Here is a 24,300-nt window from a genome sequence, read left to right on the forward strand (position 1 = left end):
GCCCTGGCATTGTGAGGAGTCCCAAAAAATGATGCCTGCACTCTATCCCAAGTTTCTGCTTGCTCACTCTGCACACCCTTCCCTCAACCCTGTGGGACTGGACATGTAGGAAACCGGCCTCCCCCAACCCCCATCACTGCTTAACAGGTACCCGGAAGTACATTAGGTTCTCACAGAGAGAGGCCCTCCAGTTCCCAGCTCTCTCTGTGTGCCCAGCCTTGGTTCACCTACATTGTGGACGTTCGTTTTCTGTGGCTGCCCTAGTGCAGACAGTAGACTGCCCACCTGCAGCAGAACTCTGATACCCTCAGTACTCCTGACTCACTGCATACCTGTCCAGCAGTTTTGGACCATTGAGTCCCAGGAAGCTGCTTCTGCTTGCCCAGGGACTGTGGGCTAGCTCTGGCCTAGCCAACTCAGCAAAATCCTCTATTGTTCTGTGGATGCAGGTGACCCCTCTAGTGAAGCCTGAACCTCGACTTGCAAATTTGTGCTTCCTTGGTTGCTCTCTCTCTATGCTTTAAGGTACCGTTTAGAGTTCTCACTCTCTCTCTCTCTGTCAAAGTATATATTTATTGGTTATGTTGTTACAGTAGTCCCAAGTTTTTCCCCCTTTGCTCCCCTCTGCCCAGTACACCCTTCCCTCCAGCAATCCCACCCACCTTAATTCATGTTCATGGGCCATGCATATAAGTTCTTTGGCTTCACACTTTCCTATATTATTCTTAACTTCCCCCTGTCTATTTTGTACCAACCAATTATGCTTCTTAGTCTCTGCACCATTTCCCCATTTTTCCCCCTTCCCCCTTCCAGCTGATAACCCTCCAAATGATTCCCATACCTATGCTTCTGTTCCTATTCTGGTTTGCTTAGTTGGATTTTGTTTTTATTTTTTAGATTCAGTGGTTGATAGTTGTGAGTTTGTTGTCATTTTAATGTTCATAATTTTGATCTTCTTTTTCTTAAGTAAGTCCCTTTGACATTTCATATAATAATAGCTTGGTGATGATGAACTCCTTTTGCTTTACCTTGTTTGGGAAGCACTTCATTTGCCCTTCCATTCTAAATGATAGCTTTGATGGATAGAGTAATCTTGGTTCTAGCTCCTTGCTTTTTATCACCTTGAATACTTCTTGCCAGCCCATTCTTGTTTGCAAAGTTTCTTTTGAGAAATCAGATGATAATCTTATAGGCACCCTTTGTAGGTAACTCTCTGCTTTTCTCTTGCTGCTTTTAAGATTCTCTCTTTATCTTGAACCTTTGGCATTTTAATTATGATGTGTCTTGGTGTGGTCCTTTTTGAGTTCAGCTTGTTTAGGACTCTCTGTGCTTCCTGGACTTCTATGTCTATTTCTTTCACCAAATTTGGCAAGTTTTCCTTCATTATTTTTCACATAAGCTTTTGATTTCTTGCTCTTCCTCTTTTCCTACTGACACCCCTATGGTTTGGATGTTAGCACATTTAAAGTTGTCCCAGAGATTCCTAAGCCGCTCTTCACCTTTTTCAATTCTCATTTCCTCATTCTGTACTGGTTGATGGTTTTTTTCTTCCTCATGTTCCAAATCATTTATTTGAACCCTGGTTTCCTTCCCTTCACCATTGGTTTTGTGTGGATTTTCCTTCATTTCATTTAGCACAGCCTTCACTTCTTCCCTTACGCGATTGCCATACTCAAGCATATCTTTTAAGCATGTGAGCATCTTTATCACCAGTGTTTTGAACTCTACATCTATTAGGTTGGCTATCTCTTTGTCGCTTGAGCTGTTCCCTCTTTTGGGTCATATTTCTCTGTCTCCTCATCTTGTCAGGCTCCTGTGTTTGTTTGCCTCTGTGTCTTAGGTAGAGCTGTTGCACCTGTTATGTTGTAAGGGGAGGAGCTTTAGGTATTCATCAGTACAGCGTGACCCGTTTCACCACATTGTGGCACTGTATGTGGGGGAGGGGTCCGAGAGGGAACAATGCCACTTGGTCAGCACTCGCCCCTTTTCCAGGCACTTCTCCCACTTCCATATGGGACTGGTGCCTCTCTAGCTGTTGCCCTAGTTGTAGTTCCCAGAGTGGGTGGGTCTGCAGATGTTCCAGGACCGTGGGACCCTTTAAACAAGCAGACTCTGCTGAGAGACCAGCAGTTTCTTCCTCTGTCCCAACTCCCACTGGTCTGCACAGTTAGAAGCAATGAGGCTTTATTTCCCCTGATGCTGGAGCTGTGAGCTGTGCGGTCTGGTCTGGTGCTGGGAGTGCTCTGCAGGTGTCCCTCCCAACTTTTTAAAACATGTGACTGTGTTTTCTGCTGGCTTGCTGCTGCCTCCGCTGCTGCTGCCACCACACCACATCCTCTCCACCACGGCTCCACGCCTCCTACCTGTTTGGATGAGTATTCCTTCTTTATATCTTTGTTTGTTGGACTTCCATGCAGCTCAATTTTCTGGAACTTCTGGTTGTCTCTAATTTTGAGATAGTTGTATTCCTTCTTAGTTGTGGAGGGAGACACAGCATGTCTGTCTATGCCTCCATCTTGGCCGGAAGTCCTAGACTTCTCTTTTTTATCCTTATAATTACTCTCCTATCATTGTTAATAGTTCTTTATATTAAATTTCCTTTTTAAATTAGTGTATGTGATGGTTAATTTTATGTATCAATTTAGCTAAGCTATGGTGCCTACACATTTGGTCAAACACCATTCTAGATGTTGTTGTGAAGGTATATTTCAGATGTGATTAACATTTAAATTAGTAGCATTTAAGTAAAACAGATTACTCTCCATCATGTGGGTGGGCCTCATTCAACCACTTGAAAATCTTAGGAGAAATAGACAGAGTTCTTCCAGAGGAAGAAAGAATTCTTCCTACAGAGTGCCTTTAGACTTCAGCTTCAACACTGACTCTTTCCTGGGTCTCCAGACAGCGGGACTGTCCTATAGCATTCAGACTGCCAGCCCACAAAATTGTGTGAGCCAGTTTCTTAAAATCAACCCTTCCCCCACCATATACATATATCTTACTGGTTCTGTTTTCTTTGGAGAACCCTTACTAATATACCGTGTGATTTCTATCTCCTGAATGGGCCCAGATTGCTAGACTCATGAACACATCAAGAATATCCAATCAAGGCTCTCCTGCTGATTCCAAAAATCCTCTATAACCTGGTCCCACCGTAACTATCCAATGACATGAAGAGTCCTCATTGTCCCAGGAATACACCACTCACTCCTTCTCTGTCTGTGCTTAAGTTTCCTTCACATTTGTGTCCTCTCATTTCTTCTCCTTCCATTTATATTCTAGCCATCCTTCAAGGTCCAACTCCAATTCCTCTTCCTCCATTAAGTGTTTTTTTTCCCTCTTATAGCCATCACTATTCTCTCCGTTCCCACAAAACATTCATGTGCCATATAATTGAGTGCTGAATTATATAGTGCCTCATGTGTTTTTGTTTTTTTTTTTTTTGCTAATATTTATTGAAATTGTGTTTTTATTAAGTACTGTGTTGTGTAGTTTTAATCATCTCAAGTGGGAGGTACTCTATCAAATATTCTCTGTATAGACCTATATACTCCCCCAAGAGTCACCATATAATCAAAATTTTCTCTTTTTCTGAAGAACCAAATGACATTGGCAAAGTGGGACAATGGTCTATTGTTCCTAGGTAAGACATCCTAAGGTCTGTGCACACCCTTTTCAGAAGATAAGTGACAGGTATATAAATGAGGGAGAGGATATGTAATATGTACCATATTCCTGTGAGAAATCTGTCTGTGCATCTGAAAATTCTAATTGCCTACTGGTTTAGTATTTCTAGTGAAAAATAAAGAGAGGCCTTTCTACCGAACCTCCCTCCAGTGAGATGACCCGTCCTATGATCCACAGTGAAACCTCAGGGTGATAATGAAAAGGGTCAGAAAACATTCCTCTCTTTTAGTGGATGCTGTGTCATGTCCATAGAATCCACTGGAGTTTCTAGCAAAACCTCTTCTGTTTAACCTCAAACAACAACAACAACAACAACACAAATGGACTGACTCAGACCTTCGAAGAAAGGAAAAGAAATTTCATTAGCATAGTCCTAAGTACCATGTAGGTGATTTGATGAGCAGTAGCTCACTGAGTTTCAGTTCTAAGGGAAAATTCATGTTGGGAAGCAGTCATCTGCTCAGCAGGCCTCAGACCAGGGCAGGCTTCATGTGTGCCACCGGGCCACCACACCAAGCTCTGAAAGCAGGAGGATGCAGTCAGCGTCTTGAACGTCTTAATGATTTTTGGCTTTGAATCACATTCTGTATGAGAATTAGGCAGAACAGTGGAGCATGAGCCGGGGGCTGGGAGCCTTGGCTCACATGTGGGTCCACTTCTCTGTTTCTGTGGGACATGGTGTGGGTCTCCTGCTCTTGAGCTCCCACCCAGTGTACACTGTTCCCTTCCCCTGCTACAGGCTGGGTGTGGGTTCCAGAGGGTTAGTGGGGAGGAAGGCATGTGGTGTATGTGAGAGTCTGCACTTGCCCTGTGAGTATCCTGAGGGAGTTATTTTGTATTAAATAACAGATGCAAAACACCACGACAAGTCATGACAGAGATGGCAGAGGAAAGGAAAAAGCTTTTGAACTGCATTTTGAACAAAGGGCCATTTCCACTTTGTGCTGGGCCCCACAAATTCTATTGCCAGCACAACTTAAAAGCATTTTATAGACCAATCTCTTACAAGAAACCTAGGTGTGAAGATGAATATTTATCTGGAAATAGTGAGCTTTGACAGAAGCGCAGAGGAATATTTGTTTGTCAAAGGCAAAAATAGTTCCCACCAAGGCCAGAGAAATCCTCCTAAAGCGCATTCCTGCCCAGTCAGAGACCGCGCTCCAGCCTGCAGCGCTTCTGGCTCACGGATACATTCCACAGCCATGGCCGGGCCCTGGGATCTCCATAAAAAACCTACCGTCATCCTGTTGCCTGAATTTCGGGCTTCATTGGACCTTGATTCAGGCCCAGGCTTGCTGCCAACTAAGTGAGCTTCATGCTTTCCCAGTTCTGTGCCTTTGCTTATGCTATTGTAGTTGTAAAATGCCAATTTAACTACTCTTGGAGGCTGAACTATCACTTCTCTCCTCAAGCTCCCAGCCTGTGCCCACCTCATGGCCTTGACACAGTTCCTCCAGCCTGTGCCCGCCTCGTGGCCTTGACACAGTTCCTCCAGCCTGTGTCCGCCTCATGGCCTTGACATTGTTCCTCCAGCCTGTGCCCACCTCGTGGCCTTGACACAGGTCCTCTGCCCATATCGTTCTTTCTCTAGGTCTTGTACAGCTAGAACCATCTCATCATACTGAAGGAACCTCCCCTTCCAGATAGGTCTACCTGCATACCTGCTCTAAACTAACCTCCATCCCATCCTATCACATTCCTCTTCTGTTAATTGTATTAATCATTTTTTAAATTTACTTTACCTATTTAATTTTTTTTTTCTGGTTTAGTGATCATCTCTCCCCATGAGAGTAGGGACCTCTTTTGCCTCCTTCATTTATGTATCCACATGCCTTAAACCATGCCTTGCATATATTTGTTGAGTAGAGGAAGGGCCCTTTCTCTCCTTCAAACATTGGAGTATACTGTGTATCATATATTAATCATATACACGTTTCCACTCTTCTCTAGTACTGGCTTATTGAAGGTGGGAAAGATTCATTCTTATCCATCATCACGCCTCGGCGAGAACTTGGCTTCAATAAGTTTTCCCTGAATGCAGATATAAAAATAAATGGTGCAGAGGCAGAGCATTTCTTTTCTCTTTCAAACAACTGGACACAGCATTAAGGCAGAGAGATCAAAACTAATTGCCGGAACGAGAAGCGCATGCCATTTTAGGCGTTCACTGTGTCTGTAGCAAGGACGGATTGGAAAAAGGTGTAATCAACTAACAGCACACAGTTTTCAGTGTGACCTCTGTGTTCATCACAGTGCCATTCTTCTTTTCAGGCAATTGGTTGCCTTTGTGGCCTGTGGGATGAAAAGCTTCCCGAAATAGAGACCAGGGATGAGGTCTAGCTCTGATGGGAGGGATCAGAGCGGGCGGGCACCTTCTTTATGAGCATCGAGCACCTGTGTTATTCTTTTAGCAAAGCACTTTGATTTTCATTAGCAGTAAAAATACTCACCCACAAATCATTTTGGGAATCTAGGGGATGTGAAGAAGGTAAAGTGGAGTATTAATCTAGAGAGTGACAGGTTTGGGGCAGAAATGGGACCATTAAGCCAAAATAGTGTACTTAAAAAAAAAGAAGAAGAGTGGTCTCTTCTGGTTGTCCTGGACAAGAACAGGAGGCCTGCTGACCAGGTCAGCTGGGTTGAGATGAGGCTTCTTAAGCTCCAGGATAAGAAACTGGAGCTGCAAAAGATCTCCAGGCACTGGAGAACAGAGTCATTGTGCACAAGGCCGGGGGGGTGGGGGGGGGGATTTGGAGGCCAGGCAGGGAGAGAGGGTATGCAATGCTCTATTCTGAAACATGTTCACACAACTTCCTCTTCCCTTACTCCACAGAGGAGCTTCTCACTGGAGATGCTGAGCCTCAGAGACCAGCACAGGCATCCCTGCTGCTAATGGTGACACTGGAGATGGCTTCCCTCCTCTCTCAACTGTGCAAAACCCTGCGATGGGGCACCTCTGTGTTGTGATGACAAGTGGTTTCATTCCTGGGGGGGAGTTAGAAATTCAGAGAGGGTGTCTTGGAGGGAAGGGCTGTGTGTGGTAGGTGCAGAACAATACATGATTATGCAGGCTGTGGGATAAATGAGAGTCAGGCTGTAGCTCCCAAGACCTGTCTGCTGGGGTCAGATACCTCCTCAGGAAGCTGAGATTAACTCTGGGCACCGGTAGAAAAGGATGTGATGATGTGGGATACTGGAGCTGGTCTGGGAAGGTGATTTTAGGAGATCCCGAAGGCAAGGTTCTGGACAGCCTGGTGGAGTGAAGGTTTATGTTAGTCTTCCTCCGGGGAGGAAAATGCCTATTGTGTTATGGGGCAGCATTGCTGGTCTCCTATGAAACTACCCCTTCCCCTGGGTCTTCAGTGCTCATGCTAGCATTTTAAGACAGCTCTGGGCTACAGAGAGAGGACTGTGGGCAGAGGCCACAGTTTTGAAATCTTGCCTATAGGAATGCCTCGTTGTAATCAGCCAGGTGGGATCTGAGGAGCAGGAGACATGAAGGACCATGGAAGGGTGCTTAGAGAGGTCTGACAAATGGTACTGGGGTGAAAGAGCTATTACATCCCTTCTCTCTTCCACTGTGGAGAAAAGCATTCTTACTTCTTGTAAAGAGGAAATTCTGCAGAGCCTGGGATTAGACCATAGCACATTCTTCCCCTCGGAGGCATCCACTCTCTTGCCTGCTGCTAGCTTTGACCTTGCTTTTCTATTCTTTATAACAGTACAGAACTGAAGAGTTTGCCTTTAGACTTGTTTAGTCTGGGCTCTGAGTTGTTATTTTCCATTGGCTGGATGTTTCCAGTTGGTGAGTAAATTATTTATTTGTCAAATCAGTCACCTAGTACAGCAGCACTTGCTTTCTAAGACTGATGACTCTAGTGTGCCAAATAGTACCAAGGGGTTCCAGCTTCTGCCAAAACAAAGAATGGTTTAGGAGCTAAGGGAATTCAGCAAGTCCCGTCAGCCCTACTTCCAAAATATTTTTCCAGGTTGTCTCCTTATCTCAGGTTTACACAGGCTCCATTACGCTTGGACAGACCTCCTTTGGCCACATTGCTGTAATAGAATCTCAACTGGTCTCCCAGTTCCACCTTTGACCCCCCTCCAAGCCATTCTCCATTCAGAAGCCACAGGCATTGTATTAGTTTCCTACTGCTGCTGTAGTAAATTACACACACTTAGTGGTTTAACACAACATAAATTTGTTCTCTTACAGTTCTAGGAATCCAAAGTCTGAAATCATGTTCACTGGGCTAAAACTGAGGTATTGACAGGGCCACATTCCTTCTAGAGGCTGCAGGGGAGAATTGATTTCCCTGCCTTACCCAGATTTTGAGACTGCTTGTATTCCTAGGCTGGTGGCCTCTGCTTCCTTTGTCACTGCTTTTCTGATGCTGACTCTCCTGCCTCCCTCTTACAGGAATGATTGTGATGACATTAGGCCCACCTGGGTAATCCAGGCTCATCTCCCCACTTCGTGGAGAAGGTGCTGTTAATCACTCTTCATTCTCTCACTGGGAGTTAATTGCAAGGACATGGGCACAATTATGTTCGCAAGAGCATCAATAAATGAAATTTATCTCTGCTTCCTTTACAGCTCAGAAGAGAGTTCTTAATGTGATCTAGATCTCAATAACCCAAGACCTGGATTGACCAAAATCTATGGGTAGTAACTATCTTTCCAGGTAGTTAGGAAGGTGTAGAGAATGCTAATAAAAACCAAGAACTATATTAAAGTGTGGACTTATTGACTGATTACTAAATACCCAGAGCTAGTCTGTCCCCATGGCAAGTTCAGCCATTATTCAAGAAGGATTAGCAATGATGTATGTCTCAGCTTTCCTTTGTAAAAGCCGTCCTAACAGATAGGCCATAGTCACAGATATTCATGGCTCTTTCATTTCCGTTTGACTAACATATGTCGAACACCTACGACGTGTAGTGGCTTTCAAAGACAAGGACATGTAGGAGCTGTGAAGGTGCAATAAACTAATTATGACCTGGAGATACTGAGGTTTTGTGAAGGAGGTCACATTTTGCAATCCAGAGATGCTGGAAGGTAACAGCCTAGTAGAAGGAACAGTGTGAGGAAAGGCTAGGAGTTGGAGAAAAAGGGTGTCCTGAAGTAGCAGCAAATGAAACAGGCTAGATGGAGCAGAGGGAGCATTGAGGTGAATCTGGAAGCTGAACTCAGCTTGTGGAGACTCTAAGTGCCAGGCTGAGGAATTTGACTTTGTTTTGTGTATAGTAAGGAATTATTGAAACTTTTTTTAAACAAAATGACACAATTCCCCATTACTTATAACAAACTATAAAGAGTTAGCATCATTTTTAATGTGTGGCAAGTATTTACCATCTTTGTTCTTGAAAGAACACATTTCCTAATTTCTTTCTGAGAAAGTATTGTAAGCTTGTATACGAGAGTATTCCTGAACAAATACAAGAAAGAAGGATTGTGCTCTCTGAAAGGTTACATTTTGCTCTTTTATGTTCCATGGAGTTTACAAGAATGCCAACAGAATGGATATGCATAGTTAAGATGAATGATTTATATGGAAAGTTTATAAGAACCTGAACAAAGTAAAAACTTTGAAAAGATGCAACTACATTCTAGAAAAAAAGATGGCATTATGGTAAATTTACTGATTTAGAGCCTAGGATTAAATTAGGAAAGTCGTATTTCCTGCAGTTGCAGTACTCTGACTTTCGAGCTTACAGTGAGTTCTAGCTCAGCCAGCTGGTAGCTCGGTGAGCCTGAGGAAAATGCTTTCCTTTCTAAGCCTCAGTTTTCTCTCCTGTAAATGGGCATAATAGTGTTAACTATGTCAGTGGTTTGTTGAAATTAAACATATCTTTAGAATACTTTTTAAGGATGTGGGGCAATGACTATGAATTTTTTTTCCATAACACAGAGGTTTGCTGGTTATGTTTTTGCTGACCTTTTTTGGTGACGACAAGTAGCTATCAGTAGTGTGTTACTAGCAGATATTTGAAAAAATAAACAGACTCGACCTGCCCCTTCAAAGTAAAGGTCACATTTTAATAATGAATGAGAAAGGAACTGCTTTGGAAAGAAATTCATGTTATGAAGAAAGCATTTGGGGAATGCTGCTCTTATTAATGAATTTAAAAAAACTTCCAAATAAGATGTTCTGAATCCATTTGTTAAAAATAGCAAAGTGCAACACTGCCCAGTTAGTTTGCATGGATGAATGACTGACATCAGGGAAGATGGAAATTTACTAGCCAAATTTAAAGGAAAAACTTTTCCATAATTGGTGGATGGGACTGAAAAATGAGTACCATGATTCAGGAAGTGCAGCCAGTAAGGCACTTTCCATTTGGATCTCTGCTATCTTAGTAAAATGTGCATTTAAGTTATGACAGCTACTAAAACTCTACGAAAATAAACTGAATTCCTGTCTCACGAAGCATTATACCAAGATTTTTTAAAAGTAAGGTGTATCAACAAAGTTGATCTCAACAATATTTTTAAGATAGAGAGAACATAAAGTGTCTTTTGAATCTTTAATAAATAAAAATAAGTTTTAATGTTTATTTATTTTTCATTCCATCCTTTTAAATTTATATTTTTGTGTAAGTTTAATAATATCAATATATATTACAGAGAGGCACATGACTGTAACTTTTAAATAAAATCCCATATACTGGGGATGTATTGCTAAAATTTTTCTGAAAGATTTATGTAATAAATAGGTTCAGGGATCTGAACTACCCATTCCAAAGTAGACAATTAAAATAAATTGGGGAGACTGGATATACTTTTCAATTCTCTTAAAAATATGTTTTCTAAAGTAGGAGTGTTTGAGAAAAGACTGCCATCTATTTTTGGATTTTAAAAGGAAAAGGCAATTTAACAGCAGAAAATCAGGGAAAGTGTAATTGCAGAAGAAAGAACAAACCATTAAACTGAAAATAATTTGCTTATGAACAACTTAAACATTAAGTCTCTCCCACCCCTGTGGACCCCTTGAATACCACTACGGAGCAGTACTGGTGTGTATACCTAATTCTCATAATCTTCTTTTTCCAAAAGTAATATGCCACATCCTTTGTACTTTTAAAATAATTTGTCTCTGAATACTATATGAATTGTTACCTTTTCTGTGACAGTTATCTTCTTCCTTCATGTCTCCCTGGGCACAAGGCTCAGTCAGGTAGAGCACGCAGTGCTATCCTCACTGAAACAAGGACTTCACAGAAGCCAAAGAGTGAACATTTTTGCATTTTTCATTTTAGTTTCACTTTTTTAGATGCTTATAGTCCACTCTGACCCCTTAACATTTTTGGCCTCACACAAATGTACATTTGGCTCCTCTTCCCTAAGTATATATTTGTCCTACTTCTTCAAAGTGTAAAGTCATTGAATTCTAAGCCTGCCTTTTGTGAGGCTAGTCATCCTTCCATCTGGGACTCTAATCTTGCTGATCAAACTTCATATCCCTGTTTTCTTGATTATTTATGAAAATGTCACATTACAGGTTTTCAGATACAATCCCTGAATTTTCATTATTTACTTCCAGTAATGGGAGAAACTATTGATGAAAATTCTGTGTACACTTTTCCAGCAAATGATTTTTTTCATTTGTTATTTAATGTGTATGTTAAAAGAAAAAAGAAACTAACACAACAAAACCAAATGGAAAGTTGCACAAAGTTCTACAGTATGCGTAGTATTTTCTCTCTATCACCAATGCCATCTCTTAGTCATAGGAAATGAGGTAAATTGGAAAGAACTTTCATGAAAACAAAATCTGTTAAAATTATTCTAGTTTTATCACAATGTCAGCCAAGAAAATATTTACTGTACATTCATTATCAGTGTGTGGCTTAAGCCTGTGCCCTTTGAGAAGTTATGTAACAGAGGTTATCAACTTATGCACATGTGCCAAGATTCTTAACACACATAGTTGTTCAGTGGGAGTGGTCAGGGTCAGTCCTAGATGAAACTCATGTTAAGTATGCTTTTTGTACCCTAAAAATACCCTCTTTTCTATTTTCTAGTCAATGATTTCCTTCCTGCCCTCTCTCTCCACATCATTGGATAGTCAATGGGCTCATGCAGGTGCTTCGTGCAGCATTACTTTCCCAGAATGGAATTCCTCTCTCATCTCCTGCTACCACTTACAAGGAAGTGAATCAGTGGAGACCTGGCATTCACCTTTAAAAGTTGTTGCCTTCTGGTATGTAGCAGCAACAAACTGACTAGATCCAGGAAGAGTACAGTATTTCATTTAGCATAAAAGAATTCTTTAAGAAACAAAGGACAAATGGAGATTGAGATTATGCTTGGTTACAGAAAAATTGGCATTCTAAAGGTGCATCAAAGAAGGATCATAAAATAGAAAAAGGAAAATAAAAGGGTGGGCTGGGGTTGGGGAAGAGGTGAAACCTGAAATGAGGTGGCAAGTGAGGGGATGTCATTCCTCCCCTGGCCTACTGGTAATAGACAAAGGCAAGGTTGCCTTCAGAAGGGATGAGAGATGGGATACTTCTTCTCAAGGAAATAGAGTTAGACCTTGGGGATCATGTAAGGCCACAATCTCAAATGATGACCCAGATCTCTACGAGGCTTCTTGATGTTTGCCGGGAGAAGTTTATGTATCTTTTTTTAGATTAACATGTTTAAATGCAAAAATCAAAATACATAGAATTACAAAGGAAACCAATTATATTGAAGTACCATTATCAAAATAATAAAAAAAAATATTTGTGATATGGTAGCATCTGCTTCTTTAATGCCATATTAGACAATAGGATATGGTAATTGCTACCTTAATTTTGAAATAGTGATGAATATAAACTATAATTTAATATATGAGCAATAACTCCAATATGACACAAAATATCTGTAATTTATGTTATTAAAGAGTTGACAGAGAAGCTAATTTTATGGTGGTTTATGCCCTATTTTACAACTGAAGAACACTTTAAGTTTAAGTTAGAGGTTAATGAAAATAAAGATGTAACTTTTTTTTCTCCATCCAAGTTCAAGGACATTTTAATATTATACCTTCACGGGTCTTTGGCCTCCAGGTTAATAACTTCTACAGCTAGGGGCTGAAACTGTAAAGGAACTGTAAAGGGGGTTGTCTAATGTGGGGGAAGAGGATACAAGACTTAAAAGCAGTGTAGGATAACAGGAAAAAGTTTAGAACAGCAAATGGATAACTAAGATATTTCTGAGATTTTCTCTCCCGATACTTTGTGCATCACCCAAATTCAGCCTCTTATCTCCTAAAAAAAAAAAAAAAAATTATTGTTGTTCTATTATAGTTGTCCCAATTTTTCCCCTGTTGCTCTCCACTGTCCCCCAACCCCCAGCCTGAACTAGTGCAAGGTTTCCTGGCTCACTCTATAGCCACCTCCCAACACCATCCCATGGTCCTAAAGGATAGCTTCCTTCATCTTTCAGTTATGCTTCTGGGGTTCAAAACCAGTCAGTGGTTCTTCATTGCCACCCAAGTAGGATATAGCTCTTAATTTTGAATTTAAGGTTCATTAGAATTTGTTTTTGGTCTGTCCCTTCAATCTAAGTCTCTGTTAGTCTTCACTAAGCACCCTATGATACAATAAGACTTGTCTACTCACAGTTCCTTGGTTGAATCCCGACACATTCTTGTCCAAACTTTTCTCAGGCTGTCACTCCCATCTGGAATTTTCTTCCCCACATTACATTACATGTGCCAAAATCCTACCTATGATAAAAGTAGGAACTTTGTTTTATTCAACTTGGTTTCTAGACTAATGATTAGTGGTGCCCTTTATACACAAAAGATGACCAATAGAGCATTTTAAGTTAATGAACAAGAAAACTAAACATGAATTATTGGGGAAGTTCAAAAATTATACATTTTTAAATTTAGGATGGGATTCAAAGTAGATTCAATAGCAGGTCTAAAAGAATGGGAGAAAGAATTTTAATGTTGAGTATAAGAAATAGGGACCTGGTCAGTCACAACTTGGAGGTTTTTTCTCACCCTAACAAATGAAATGGAGGCAAGAGTGGTGATATTAAGAGATAAGGCCCTTGTATATTAGCTGGGAACTATGGTGGAATGAATGTCAGCATCCGGGAAGGAGGACTAGAGAACATCCTTTACAGTGAAGCATTTTTTAAAGGTTACTTCTTACATAGTTTTGACCCAAGCTTCCCATTTCTTAAATGTTGCTTGCCTTTAACCTGTATGAGATTCTGGATACCAAGTCTTATGCTAACCAACTCCAGCTCCGCAGTCCCCATAGCATCCACTGCAGAACAAGGTAATCTCATGGCTACGGATGACATCAGATCTGATGAATTCTCCATTGCTATAAATTATTCAAAAGCAACTCCAATTTACAAGAAATGAATTTCCAGTTCTATGAAGAAGGCAAGTTTTGGTCATTGTCACCTTAAATAACCTGTGATACTTAAGACTAAATAAATGGATACAAAATATTTCTCAAGAAATGTGTCCTTTGAAGACTAAACTGACCTAAATTCATATCTCTTTACCAGATTCAAATGCAACTTGATATCTGTTAGATGAAAGAGCTGGGGGAGAATTAATATTAAATTGACCTTGAGTTCTCTCAATTTCTGTTGGAAAGTTTCAAGTTGCAAATGTTCCTTTGGTGCTTTCAGAACACATTTTTCATAGCTAGAGCAGGCACTCTATTTGCAAGTGTTTTATTTGAAAATTTCTTGGGTAGAATTTTATGCAACTCATTCGGTATTATCATTCTCTGCAATAGAATAAACACTTCTGATCGCCACACAAAATGGCAGTGAGTACAAAGAGATTTGAGGACCATAGGCTTATTTGCCTTGTCATCGTACTTGGCCCAAAGAAACAGGAGATGGCGTCCTTGCCACTATGCAATATTTAGGACAAGGATGACTCAGTTTAAATAGAAACATTATCTTTATTCTGAGTAAAAGGACAGATGTGCAAGCAAATACCGTCCTTGTAAGTGATGATAACAAATGCATCCCAAAGGGAAAAAGCCAAATAGCACACACACACCATGAGTAATTGGCCTTAATTGTCCATTCTTAAACTTGGACCCCCGAACTCCTTGTGAAGAACAAATATGCAAACGTTAATTAACTGGTTTTATTTTTGCTGGTTTAGCAGATATTTTACTGAAATAAGGAGATAAAGCTAATGCAGAGACAAAATAATGTATTATGGAGCCATAAAATAATTTCCACCCTGATGTTGCCTCTGACATTTCAGTTAAAGCATTTGAAGAGTGTGAATAGTGGCTGAACAGTTTTTAAGCAAAGCTCGTTAGGTTTCTGAATAAAGAAACATCTTTCCAAAGCCCCTGCTGCTGTAACTGCTGCTGCTGTTGCTACTCTTAGGCATTAGGACTTACTAAAAAAAGGGGTGCAAGAAAGAACTCATTGGCTTTCTCTTCAAATTTTTGATGATAAAAGTAAAAAAAATATATACCACTAAATGTATTATACTATATTAGGCAACCAAATAATCCTGCTCTTTTTGTTTGTTGATTGGGGCTGGGTCAGTGGAAGGGTTAGTTAAACAAACAAATGAAAACCTCAATACACACCTACCTACAGATAGGAGGTGGGTAAGTAAGAAGTCCAAATTTACTCTTTCTCTTTTGGCCATAGTTTTTTAAATTGAATACAAAGATACTAGAAGACATGAGGAACAGACTCATTTTCTTCACCATCCCAAATACATTTGCTGCGTTCTCATTGCCGTCTGCTCAGGAGTTAAAATCACCTCCTCCCAACCCACAACCTCCCAAAGGGACACCCCCCCCTCCCCCGTTGGGTTCCCAGAAGAGGATGAGGTGAGAGCTCAATGCTCCTGAGATTTAGGAGAGCCCATTACTACCCACAAAATTCCACCTTCCACAGGAATAATAAAACTGTGCCATTGTTTATTCAAATTCAGAAAGAAAAGTGTTCCTTTACCTATTATAGATAAAGGAATTACAAATTACCAAAGCAAACACCTATGTCTTTTTTTAAACAAAGAAACTATTAAAGATCTCTTTAGAACTTCCTAACGTTTTTGTCATGCATTAATCTTCCCGTTTTCTCTCAAAAGTTTCTGGAAGAAACTGACCCTGTGCTGTGAGAAAGTAGAGGGCCACGCTATTGGGGGAGCTGAAGCACTGGTGAAATGCAAGTCTAGTGTGTCAATCATCAATTTCAGTGCATATTTCATTGGGTTCCTCTCATAACTGAGATCATATGGTATTTGTCTCTCACCCACTGGCTTATTTCACTTAGCATAATAGTCTCCAATTACATCCATGCTCTCACAAATCTAATGAACAAAATAAACTAAGAAACAACATAGAACCACAGTCAAGGAAACATGGATCAGACTGACAGTGACCAGAGGGGAGGGAGGAGGGGCATAATGGTGAAAAGAAGGGGAAGGGACTAGTTAAAGGGCATGTATGAATGACGCATGGGCATGGACAATGGTGTGGGGACTGACTGTGGGAGCAGGGGTGGGGGTGGGATGGGCAGAGGAGGGCAAAGAAGGAAACAACTGTAATAGAATAACAAAAAAATCTTTAAAATTTTTCAGTGTGTAAGATATTCACAGTGTGTGTGTGTGTGTGTGTGTGTTTATTAAAATCCATGTCCTGAGCCTCATCCCATAAATTCAGACCTAACAAGTGGTTAGCCTAACATGTGGTTGTTAGACCGCATTTTGAGAAACACTGAAATGGAGATAAGCAGGTGATTATAAAGCTCTTTTGAGAGCTACTTGAAAATACCTACAGTGTGTATTTGAAGCATTCAGTTTGTCCCTTTGGTGAGTCTTGTCTGCTTCCTTGTGCTGCCCACCCCCTCCTGGCACTCCATCTTGAACTAGTGCCACAAGGCTGGACGTGGCTGCCTGCCACCTCCACACCGCACTGGGAAAAGCAGACACACTGCTTAGGATCATCCCTTTCCTTCCCTCATTGAAACTTGGGTTCCGTCGGTATCTTTCTTTATACCAGATAGTAAGTAGTATTTAAGAAGCAACCTGGCCCTGGCCAGATAGCTCAGTTGGTTAGAGCACCGTCCCCATATGCTAAGGTTGTGGGTTCAATTCCTGGTCAGGACACATACAAGAATCATCCAATGAATGTATAATAAGTTGAATAACAAATTGATCTCTCTCTCTCTCTCTCTTTGAAAATCAATCAATAAATAATAAAAAAAAAAAACTTAAAAAAAAAGAAGCAACCTAATGACTATCTAATGCTAATGAAGAATGTAAAAATTTTAAATGGCTTAAGACTTCTTCCTCAGATTCTTTGTATTAGCTGTTTCCTCTGCCAAAATCATTCTCCCAGATCTTTGTCTGAAATATTATCTTCTCAGACAAACTTCCTTGACCATTCCTTGAAAATAGTCTCCCAACCCCATCCCTCCCTTAGGCATTCTCAAATCGAAATTCTTATCAGTATCTGAAATTATCTTGTTTCTTTCCTGTCTCTTCCCACAGTTAAGCGTAACTTTAGGAAAGCTGTTGGCTTTGCTGACTATTGTTACAGCCCTGTTCCTGGCAAGTAGTTAAGTTTTCAGTAACTGTTTTGCCAATAACTGAATGGACGTGATTTCTCCCAGAAATATCTTCTAAAAGTGGACATGGCGCCAAATGGATGTGATTTCTCCCAGAAATATCTTCTAAAAGTGGACATGGCGCCATGGCCTCACCGTTATCCCTGGGAATTCAAAGCACTTGGCCACCCAGAAAGGAAGCCATTGCGGGGAACTGACTTTCTTCTGCTTTATACCCAGAACATACACTTTGCAAGTGGAATTTTATTGTAGGGGAAAAAAGCAGAAGGTGTTGGGAGAAAGCCAAAAAGGCTAAGGTGTGCACTCTTCCCATTCTAAAACATCCTTTTCTATTGGGACTTATTAATACAGGACAAATAGATCCAACTGAGTATCATCCTAAGAAGTGTGGCCACCTCATGTTAGACAGCTTCCCTATGTACGTTATGCCCTCCTAACCCAGAACTTGCTGCTTAGTGTCTTGCATGGCCTCCTTTGGGAAGTTACCCCAGTTGGGAATTCTTAGCTAGTCTAAATAGGAAGACTTCAGGTGAACTTTAGTCACCTGCTGTAAGTGCTGGATAGCCTGTTGTAAATTACATAGTCTTTAATCCTCATTCCTGTGTCTTGGAAAAGGAAGAGGTTAGTGTTGACTCTTTCTCAAAAATCACTTCTTGAATTGACAAGAATTTTAGGATTCAAACTACTATCCACAGGGTCTCTGAAAATCATCTGTGAGTAAGCTACTCCACCTACTGGGCATCTCTTAAATTACAAAGTAAGGTTGAATGAGGTATTGAGAATTTTTGGAGATTAATTTACCTGGAGAACTGATAAGAAACTTGAAGATCCCCTATTATATTGACCACAAACACATATTGACTGATTCCATGCTTTCAGAATGCCACAAGCTTTATCCCATTGATGGGTATGCATTTACTCCATTCTTGTAAACTGAGCAAACGGTGCGCACAAACTCAGTCAATAGTTTTTACATTCACTCCTCCTTTGTCCTGCCTCTTTTTCTGGGGCTGACACAATTAGGGTGGGAGGAAAAATGGGATGGGTGGCCAGAGAAGAAAGGCTGCTCTCTGGAGTAGAAGCAGATTAGCAAAGTGAGGTGAAGTTCCAAGGTGTGAACCTGGGAAACCGATCAGGGACCTGCGGGTTCCAGGGCAGGTAGTTTGCGGGTGGGCACAAAATGGGACAAAAGCACTGAGAAGGAAGCTTGGTGTAGGGGCAAGGAAGAACACGGTCTTTTTAGCCAGGCAGACACACGTTTAAATCTGTTCTCAATTACCAGCTACGTTACCACGGGCAGGTTACTTAGAATAGAATAAAATGGGTTGAGAGAATGGAAACTAGTACTTGAAACTATGTGCTGACCCTCTAATTATTGGTTTACAAATATTACTTCATTTAGTTCACATAAGAGCCTTATCAGGTAGATAGTATCTGTCCCATTAAATGTTGGTGGCCCATTGTTTTTCTCATCCTACACTCTCTTCCTGAATAATGTAGGCATGACTATAATGTCAACAACCACATGGATAGCAAAAGCAGGCTCCTGATTGCAGTGGTTTAGGAAAAAAAGTGGAAGAAATAGTGTTAGACAACTCTTTCCAAGAGTTTGCTTTAGAAAGAGGGAAAAAAAGACAAAAAGTTAGTCCCCAAAAATGTGCATTCAAGGCAGTCTCCTTGGCCCCCAAATGCCTGGGACAAATATGCTTCTAGATGGGAAAGAAGTGAGACCTGCACACATCCAGTCATCTCACGGGTGTCCACTAAGAAGCAGGTATCTGGCGGCCATCACCTCATGACAGTCTTTGCCTCCACCGACCACTCACTGTTTCTGAAACACAGTCGTCTCTGCACTCTGAGGACATAAGACTCCCTTGGTTCTCCTCTTGCCTTGTTGGCTGTTCTTGTTCAGGCTATAATGCTGGGGACTCCTCCCTGCGCCAGGTTTCTGACTGGCTCTGTCCTCGTCCCAATGACTCTGACCTCAGCTCTCTTCTCTTGTCACCTGCATTCTTCCTAGGGGACCTCCAAGTCGATATGCAGATGATTAACACAGCTGAGTGTCTTGCCAGATCACTCCACAGAGCTCCAGCATTCTGTCTCCACCATATGGTCACCTGGATAGCCATAGACTTGGAATAGTTTTGGTAACAAGCAAGACCATAGGTGTCATGAGAAATCAACTATATTGATTCCTTACACTGTCCATTCAAACCCATTTTGTGAGCCTGGTTCCCTCTTCTTCTCGGGTCAATTCGAGGGCAAGTCCCGGGAGCTACCCATTTTATGGTAACTCTTAGTTTATCAGAAGACATAGTATAAATTTATGATAGTCTCTCCTTATCTGTGGTCAACCATAATCTAAAACTGTTAAATGAAAAATTTCATAAATAAATAATTCCCAAGTTTTAAACTATGGGTGGGCCATTCTAAGCAGAATGAAGAAATCTCTTGCCATCTTGCTCCATCCGGCCCATGGTATGACTCACCTACCTTTCCACAATGGAGACACTTCCACCCGTTAGTCACTTAATACCAATATTGGTTATCAGATCCACTGTCATGGCATTGCAGTGCTTGTGTTCAAATAGTCCTTATTTTATTTAATAATGACCCCAAAATACAAGAGCAGTGATGCTGGCAATCTGATATGCCAAAGAGAAACCATAAAGTGATTCCTTTAAGTGAAAGTTCTTGATTTAATAAAGAAAGAAAAACACCATATGCTGAGGTCGCTAAAACCTATGGTAAAAATAAGTCTTTCAGCCATGAAATTGAGAAGACAAAGAAGAAGAAAAAAGAAATCCCTGTTAGTTTTGCTCCTGCACCTCAGACTGCAAGTGATAGCCACAGTGTCATCAGTGCTTAGTTAAAGTGGGAAAGGCATTAGTGTAGGGGTGGAAGACATGAGCCACAAATATGTTCTTTTGGGGGGCAAGGTGCTGTACCAGAAAGCAGTGAGACTTCAGCAAGGGGTCCCTTGAAACGAGTGACTCCAAGCCATTCACTGTAGCCCAGACTCAAGAAAAGGTTTGGACTGAAAAATATAAAAGGTACTAGAGAGGTTGCATCTGCGATGAAGAAGATGCTGCAGCATTCCTGGCAGAGTTGAAGAAGTTGATTAGGACTAGGTATTGTCCTTGGTTTCAGGTATTCAAAGGGGGGTCTTGGAAGGAATCTCCTGTGGTTAAAGGGGGAATATTTGATTCTCAGATTGGAGACTGTAGAGCTAGACTGACCTTCCAAGCCCACACTTGATTCTACTTCACCAGGCTTCCATTTAGTTTTAGAGCTTTACAGCTTTTAAGAGTGAATTGTTAGCATCTCGGCAATTGGGGAAAGGAATATCCTTCACTTGCCTTCCATAAAAGAAAATCAAAGATTAACAGGTCTTATTTACAAAAGATATTCAAGACACGTGGCTAAAATAATCTTATTTCATGCTCCAAATTTTACTCTTTGTTCAAAATGAAGAGTCTCTCACACTATTGTGTGCCCTTTGGTCCCTGGGACTCCTCCTCCAATACAGCAAAGCAAATATGCTGTGGTCATCCGAAGTCCGGAACAGAGGCAGTTATTGAGAGCGTAACACTGCTGTTTTCTCTGAGCATCTGTGAAGTCCAGTGTGTGAAGTGTCTCCCAGCTCCCACTTGTCCCACACTCACCCACTTTCATACACAGATTCACAGAACAAAACAAAAACTGACTTGTTCTGCTACAATGTACCGAGAATGTTTCCTTTTGTTTTTATCCTGGCTGAACATTCAGTCTTATCCTTCACGAAGTTCAATTTTTCTGCTGGTGCTTATGGGTTCAATGTACCCGACTTTTAGGAAAGATGGCTTATGTATCCATTAGTTATTCTTCTTTCTCCTTACATTTAATATTTTCTGTCTGCTTGAGTCTACTTTCAACAGCATTAATGCTTAAACTGGCATCTTACACCTAAAAACAATAACAAAAACAACACTTCCCTTGTACCGCCTTTCTTTTCTGCTGACATTGGAATTGTACTTTTGGTAACAGTCAGCTAGTTAATTAGGATCAACTCTATGGCTGATAGAAATAGAAAGGCTGGAGTATATATGAATGCTCCCTTTGAATATATCAGAGAGGTTGTGAAGAATAATGGGGCTAAAATCAGTAGAAGACGAGCCCAACACTGGGGCCACTTCCATCTGAAGAGGCTGAGAAGCTGAGTAGAGCTTTCAACAGACTCATAGAATTCTGACCCCATCAATCAGGCTCTGAGTTAGAAGCCTAAAGAATAACCCTAGTAATTAGGGTGAATAGCAAGAAGACCAACACTCACAAAGACTGAAGGTGGCCTTCAGTACTGGGATTAGTGCCCTTATCTTTTCAACAGAAACAAAATTGCAGACTCGGCAGACGATAGAGATGGACTCATAGGGGACCCTGATAATGAATGGAATTTAGTCTCTTTCATAGGCAAGTTTTTCAGAAGACTGGTGGTCTTTGAATGCTAGTTACAATTTTCCAATTCATCTTAATGAATTGTTTCTTTCTCAGCTCTCTTTCTATAGACCAGGCATCTCTTGCCAAAGTTTCCAGTAACCTCACCTTACCCTATATCCTTATAACATGCTCCTTTTTCAGTTAATGATATCTTATCCAACAAGTTACTTTTGCTAGAAACTTTGAAGGCCCCTGTAATTGCCTGTTACCTCTCCTTCTCAGCCACATTCAACCTGTTGCTAAGTCCTGTTGATCTCAACTTTTAGATCTGCCTGAAGATCTGTGCTCTCGGCTTCATTCTTCCCGCCCTGGCTAACCCCTCTCCCCTGCTGCCTAGACTATGGCACTAGCTTTCTAACTAGTATTTTCATTTCACTCTTGTCCCCTCCAATTTATTCTTTACATAAGTCAGAATGATTTTTTGAAAATCCCCTTGACTAAGATATTTTGGGTGGCTTTCTATTGTTGTTAGAAGAACACCCAAGAATCCTGTCATTGACCCAGGGCCCAGAATTGCTTGACCCCCTGCCTGCTTCCCTGCTTTCCCTCTTATGCTCCAAATTAGCTGCACTGGGCTTTCTCTGAGTTCCTCACACTCTCCAAGCTTTTTTTTTTTTTTCCCCATCTCAAGGACTTCACACCTGCTGTCTCTGCTTCCTGGAGAAAGCTCATCTCACCTTTCTGTCTGGCTAATTTTATTCAATGTCCAGGCCTCAGCTGAAATGTTATATTCTCAATATGAAATTCATTCAGTATTCTTTCTTTTCCTAATTTATAATAGATCCTCCGCTTCACTTGTGTACCAGCTGTCAAATTATTGCCCCCCAGCTCCAGATTCACCCCTCCATATATGCTCTGCAATAATGGATGGAACTACTCCCTGTATAGTGAGCATGGTGTTAAGCTTTCTCAGTAGAGGGCGGCAGAGGAACGTTTCAGGAGGAAAGGGCACTCCTGCCCTTTCCAGGTGCTCCGGGTTAGTCTTCAGTGTGGGTGTGTGGACACTTGGGGGTGCTCTCTCTGTCCCAGCCATGCACCCAGAACCTGCTGTCCCTGGAGACCCTGCAGCCCCAGGTGGCCTTGTGATCACCTTCCTGTGACCCTTTCCACATGGACATCCTGTGCTCCAGGTGTCCTGCCTGCGCTGGGGCCCTGATTCCTCTGCTCACTTCCCCTCTCCCCTAGGTTTGTCTGCCCTCACCACTGTCGTCTAGACAGGGCCTTCCCGACAGGACATCTTGGGCTCCAGGCCTCCTGGTACCACAGCATCCCTGCTCCCCTTACACACCCATGCACTAGCTTTCAGCTTTCAATTCACCTGCCTCATCCGCGCTCAAAGGGCTGCTTCCTGTTGGCCCTGTCACTGCAGACTAGCTCTGACCCAGCAAACCAGTGAGTTGCTCTGCCACGCAGTGGGTTTGCCTATGTTTCTCAAGGAGAACAGAATCCTCGGCCTTAGAGAGGGATTTCCTTTTTCTGTCCTTCCTCAGGTGCTCTCCCTTGGTATCATAGTTTCTTACAGCATGTAACCATTCTTTTATTACAATTTAGTAATACTTTATATTAGATTTCACTTGTTTAAATCACTATGTGATTGCATCTCTTGGATCCAGATTGCTACAATTCTCTTCTCCTGTTCTGTAATTTTACTTACGTACCAACCACAATTCTATATTTATTTGTGAATCCTTGTCCTAATATCAGTCTTTTCTATGGAACCAAAAGCACAAACAGTGCAGGTACAATGTCTGGTGTGTGTGTGTGTGTGTGTTCCCAGTACTTAGCATAATGCCTGGCTCATAAAAAGCACTCAATACATATTTGTTGCATGAATAAACACTGTATGGCTGAGTTAATTTTCTGCTAATTTATTCTGTTATGTTCTTATCATGCCCCATTAATTCTTCTCAGTCATTGCTATCTATTATAAAGATCAGGCATAATGTGTTATGGAATCTGTAGCACCACAAGGGATCTGATTTTGGCCCTTTATAAACAAAATGAAGCTGTATTTTTATATTTTACCACTGTGGCAATGATGATCCCAACTATAGTTACTCAAATTGTTTCTTCTTAGCTGTGTTCAAACTTACTCTAAGATCTACATTTCTTTTCCAAAGAGGACTAGAAGCAGTTTTTTAAAATCTATTTTAAATTCCAACTGCTATACCACCATATGACTAATTTTTTCACATAAATTTTACCCCAGGATTCATATACTCAAATCCCTACAGGGCCTAGTGGGTAATTTAAATGACTAGGCTCAGTGCAAGGAAATGAGGGGAGCAGGGATTATGGCAAGTTGGATAGCACATGGTTCACCTGAATGCATTTAATTAAAAAGTTTATAAAAACACTGTGCAAGCCAAACATAACATCTGCAGACAGCACCAGTCCCGTGATCACCACCTGGCAAACCCAAGCCTAAAACACTGGCTCCAGGAACCATTCTGACTTTCAAGAACCAGGAATTTTAAAATATGGGGCGTTTGACATAAAGCTTCTTTTATGCATTTGTTTTGCTGAGGAAGGCCATTAAAGAAAAGCTACATCTACTGCTGTCACTA

The 24,300-nt window shown here is 41.2% G+C and overlaps 1 protein-coding gene across 1 annotated transcript in view; it reads right to left on the reverse strand.

Moving 5' to 3' along the window:
• LOC150008774 (uncharacterized) overlaps positions 1-24,300 on the reverse strand; it is a 100,672-nt gene that overhangs the window by 22,359 nt on the left and 54,013 nt on the right. The window contains 1 exon segment of the mRNA XM_090279324.1: positions 20,315-20,438. Coding sequence (XP_090135450.1) covers positions 20,315-20,438 — 124 coding nt within the window.

This window comes from Furipterus horrens, unplaced genomic scaffold (genome assembly GCF_987537825.1).
Source record: "Furipterus horrens unplaced genomic scaffold, mFurHor1.1.pri manual_scaffold_5, whole genome shotgun sequence".
Lineage (NCBI taxonomy): Eukaryota > Metazoa > Chordata > Mammalia > Chiroptera > Furipteridae > Furipterus > Furipterus horrens.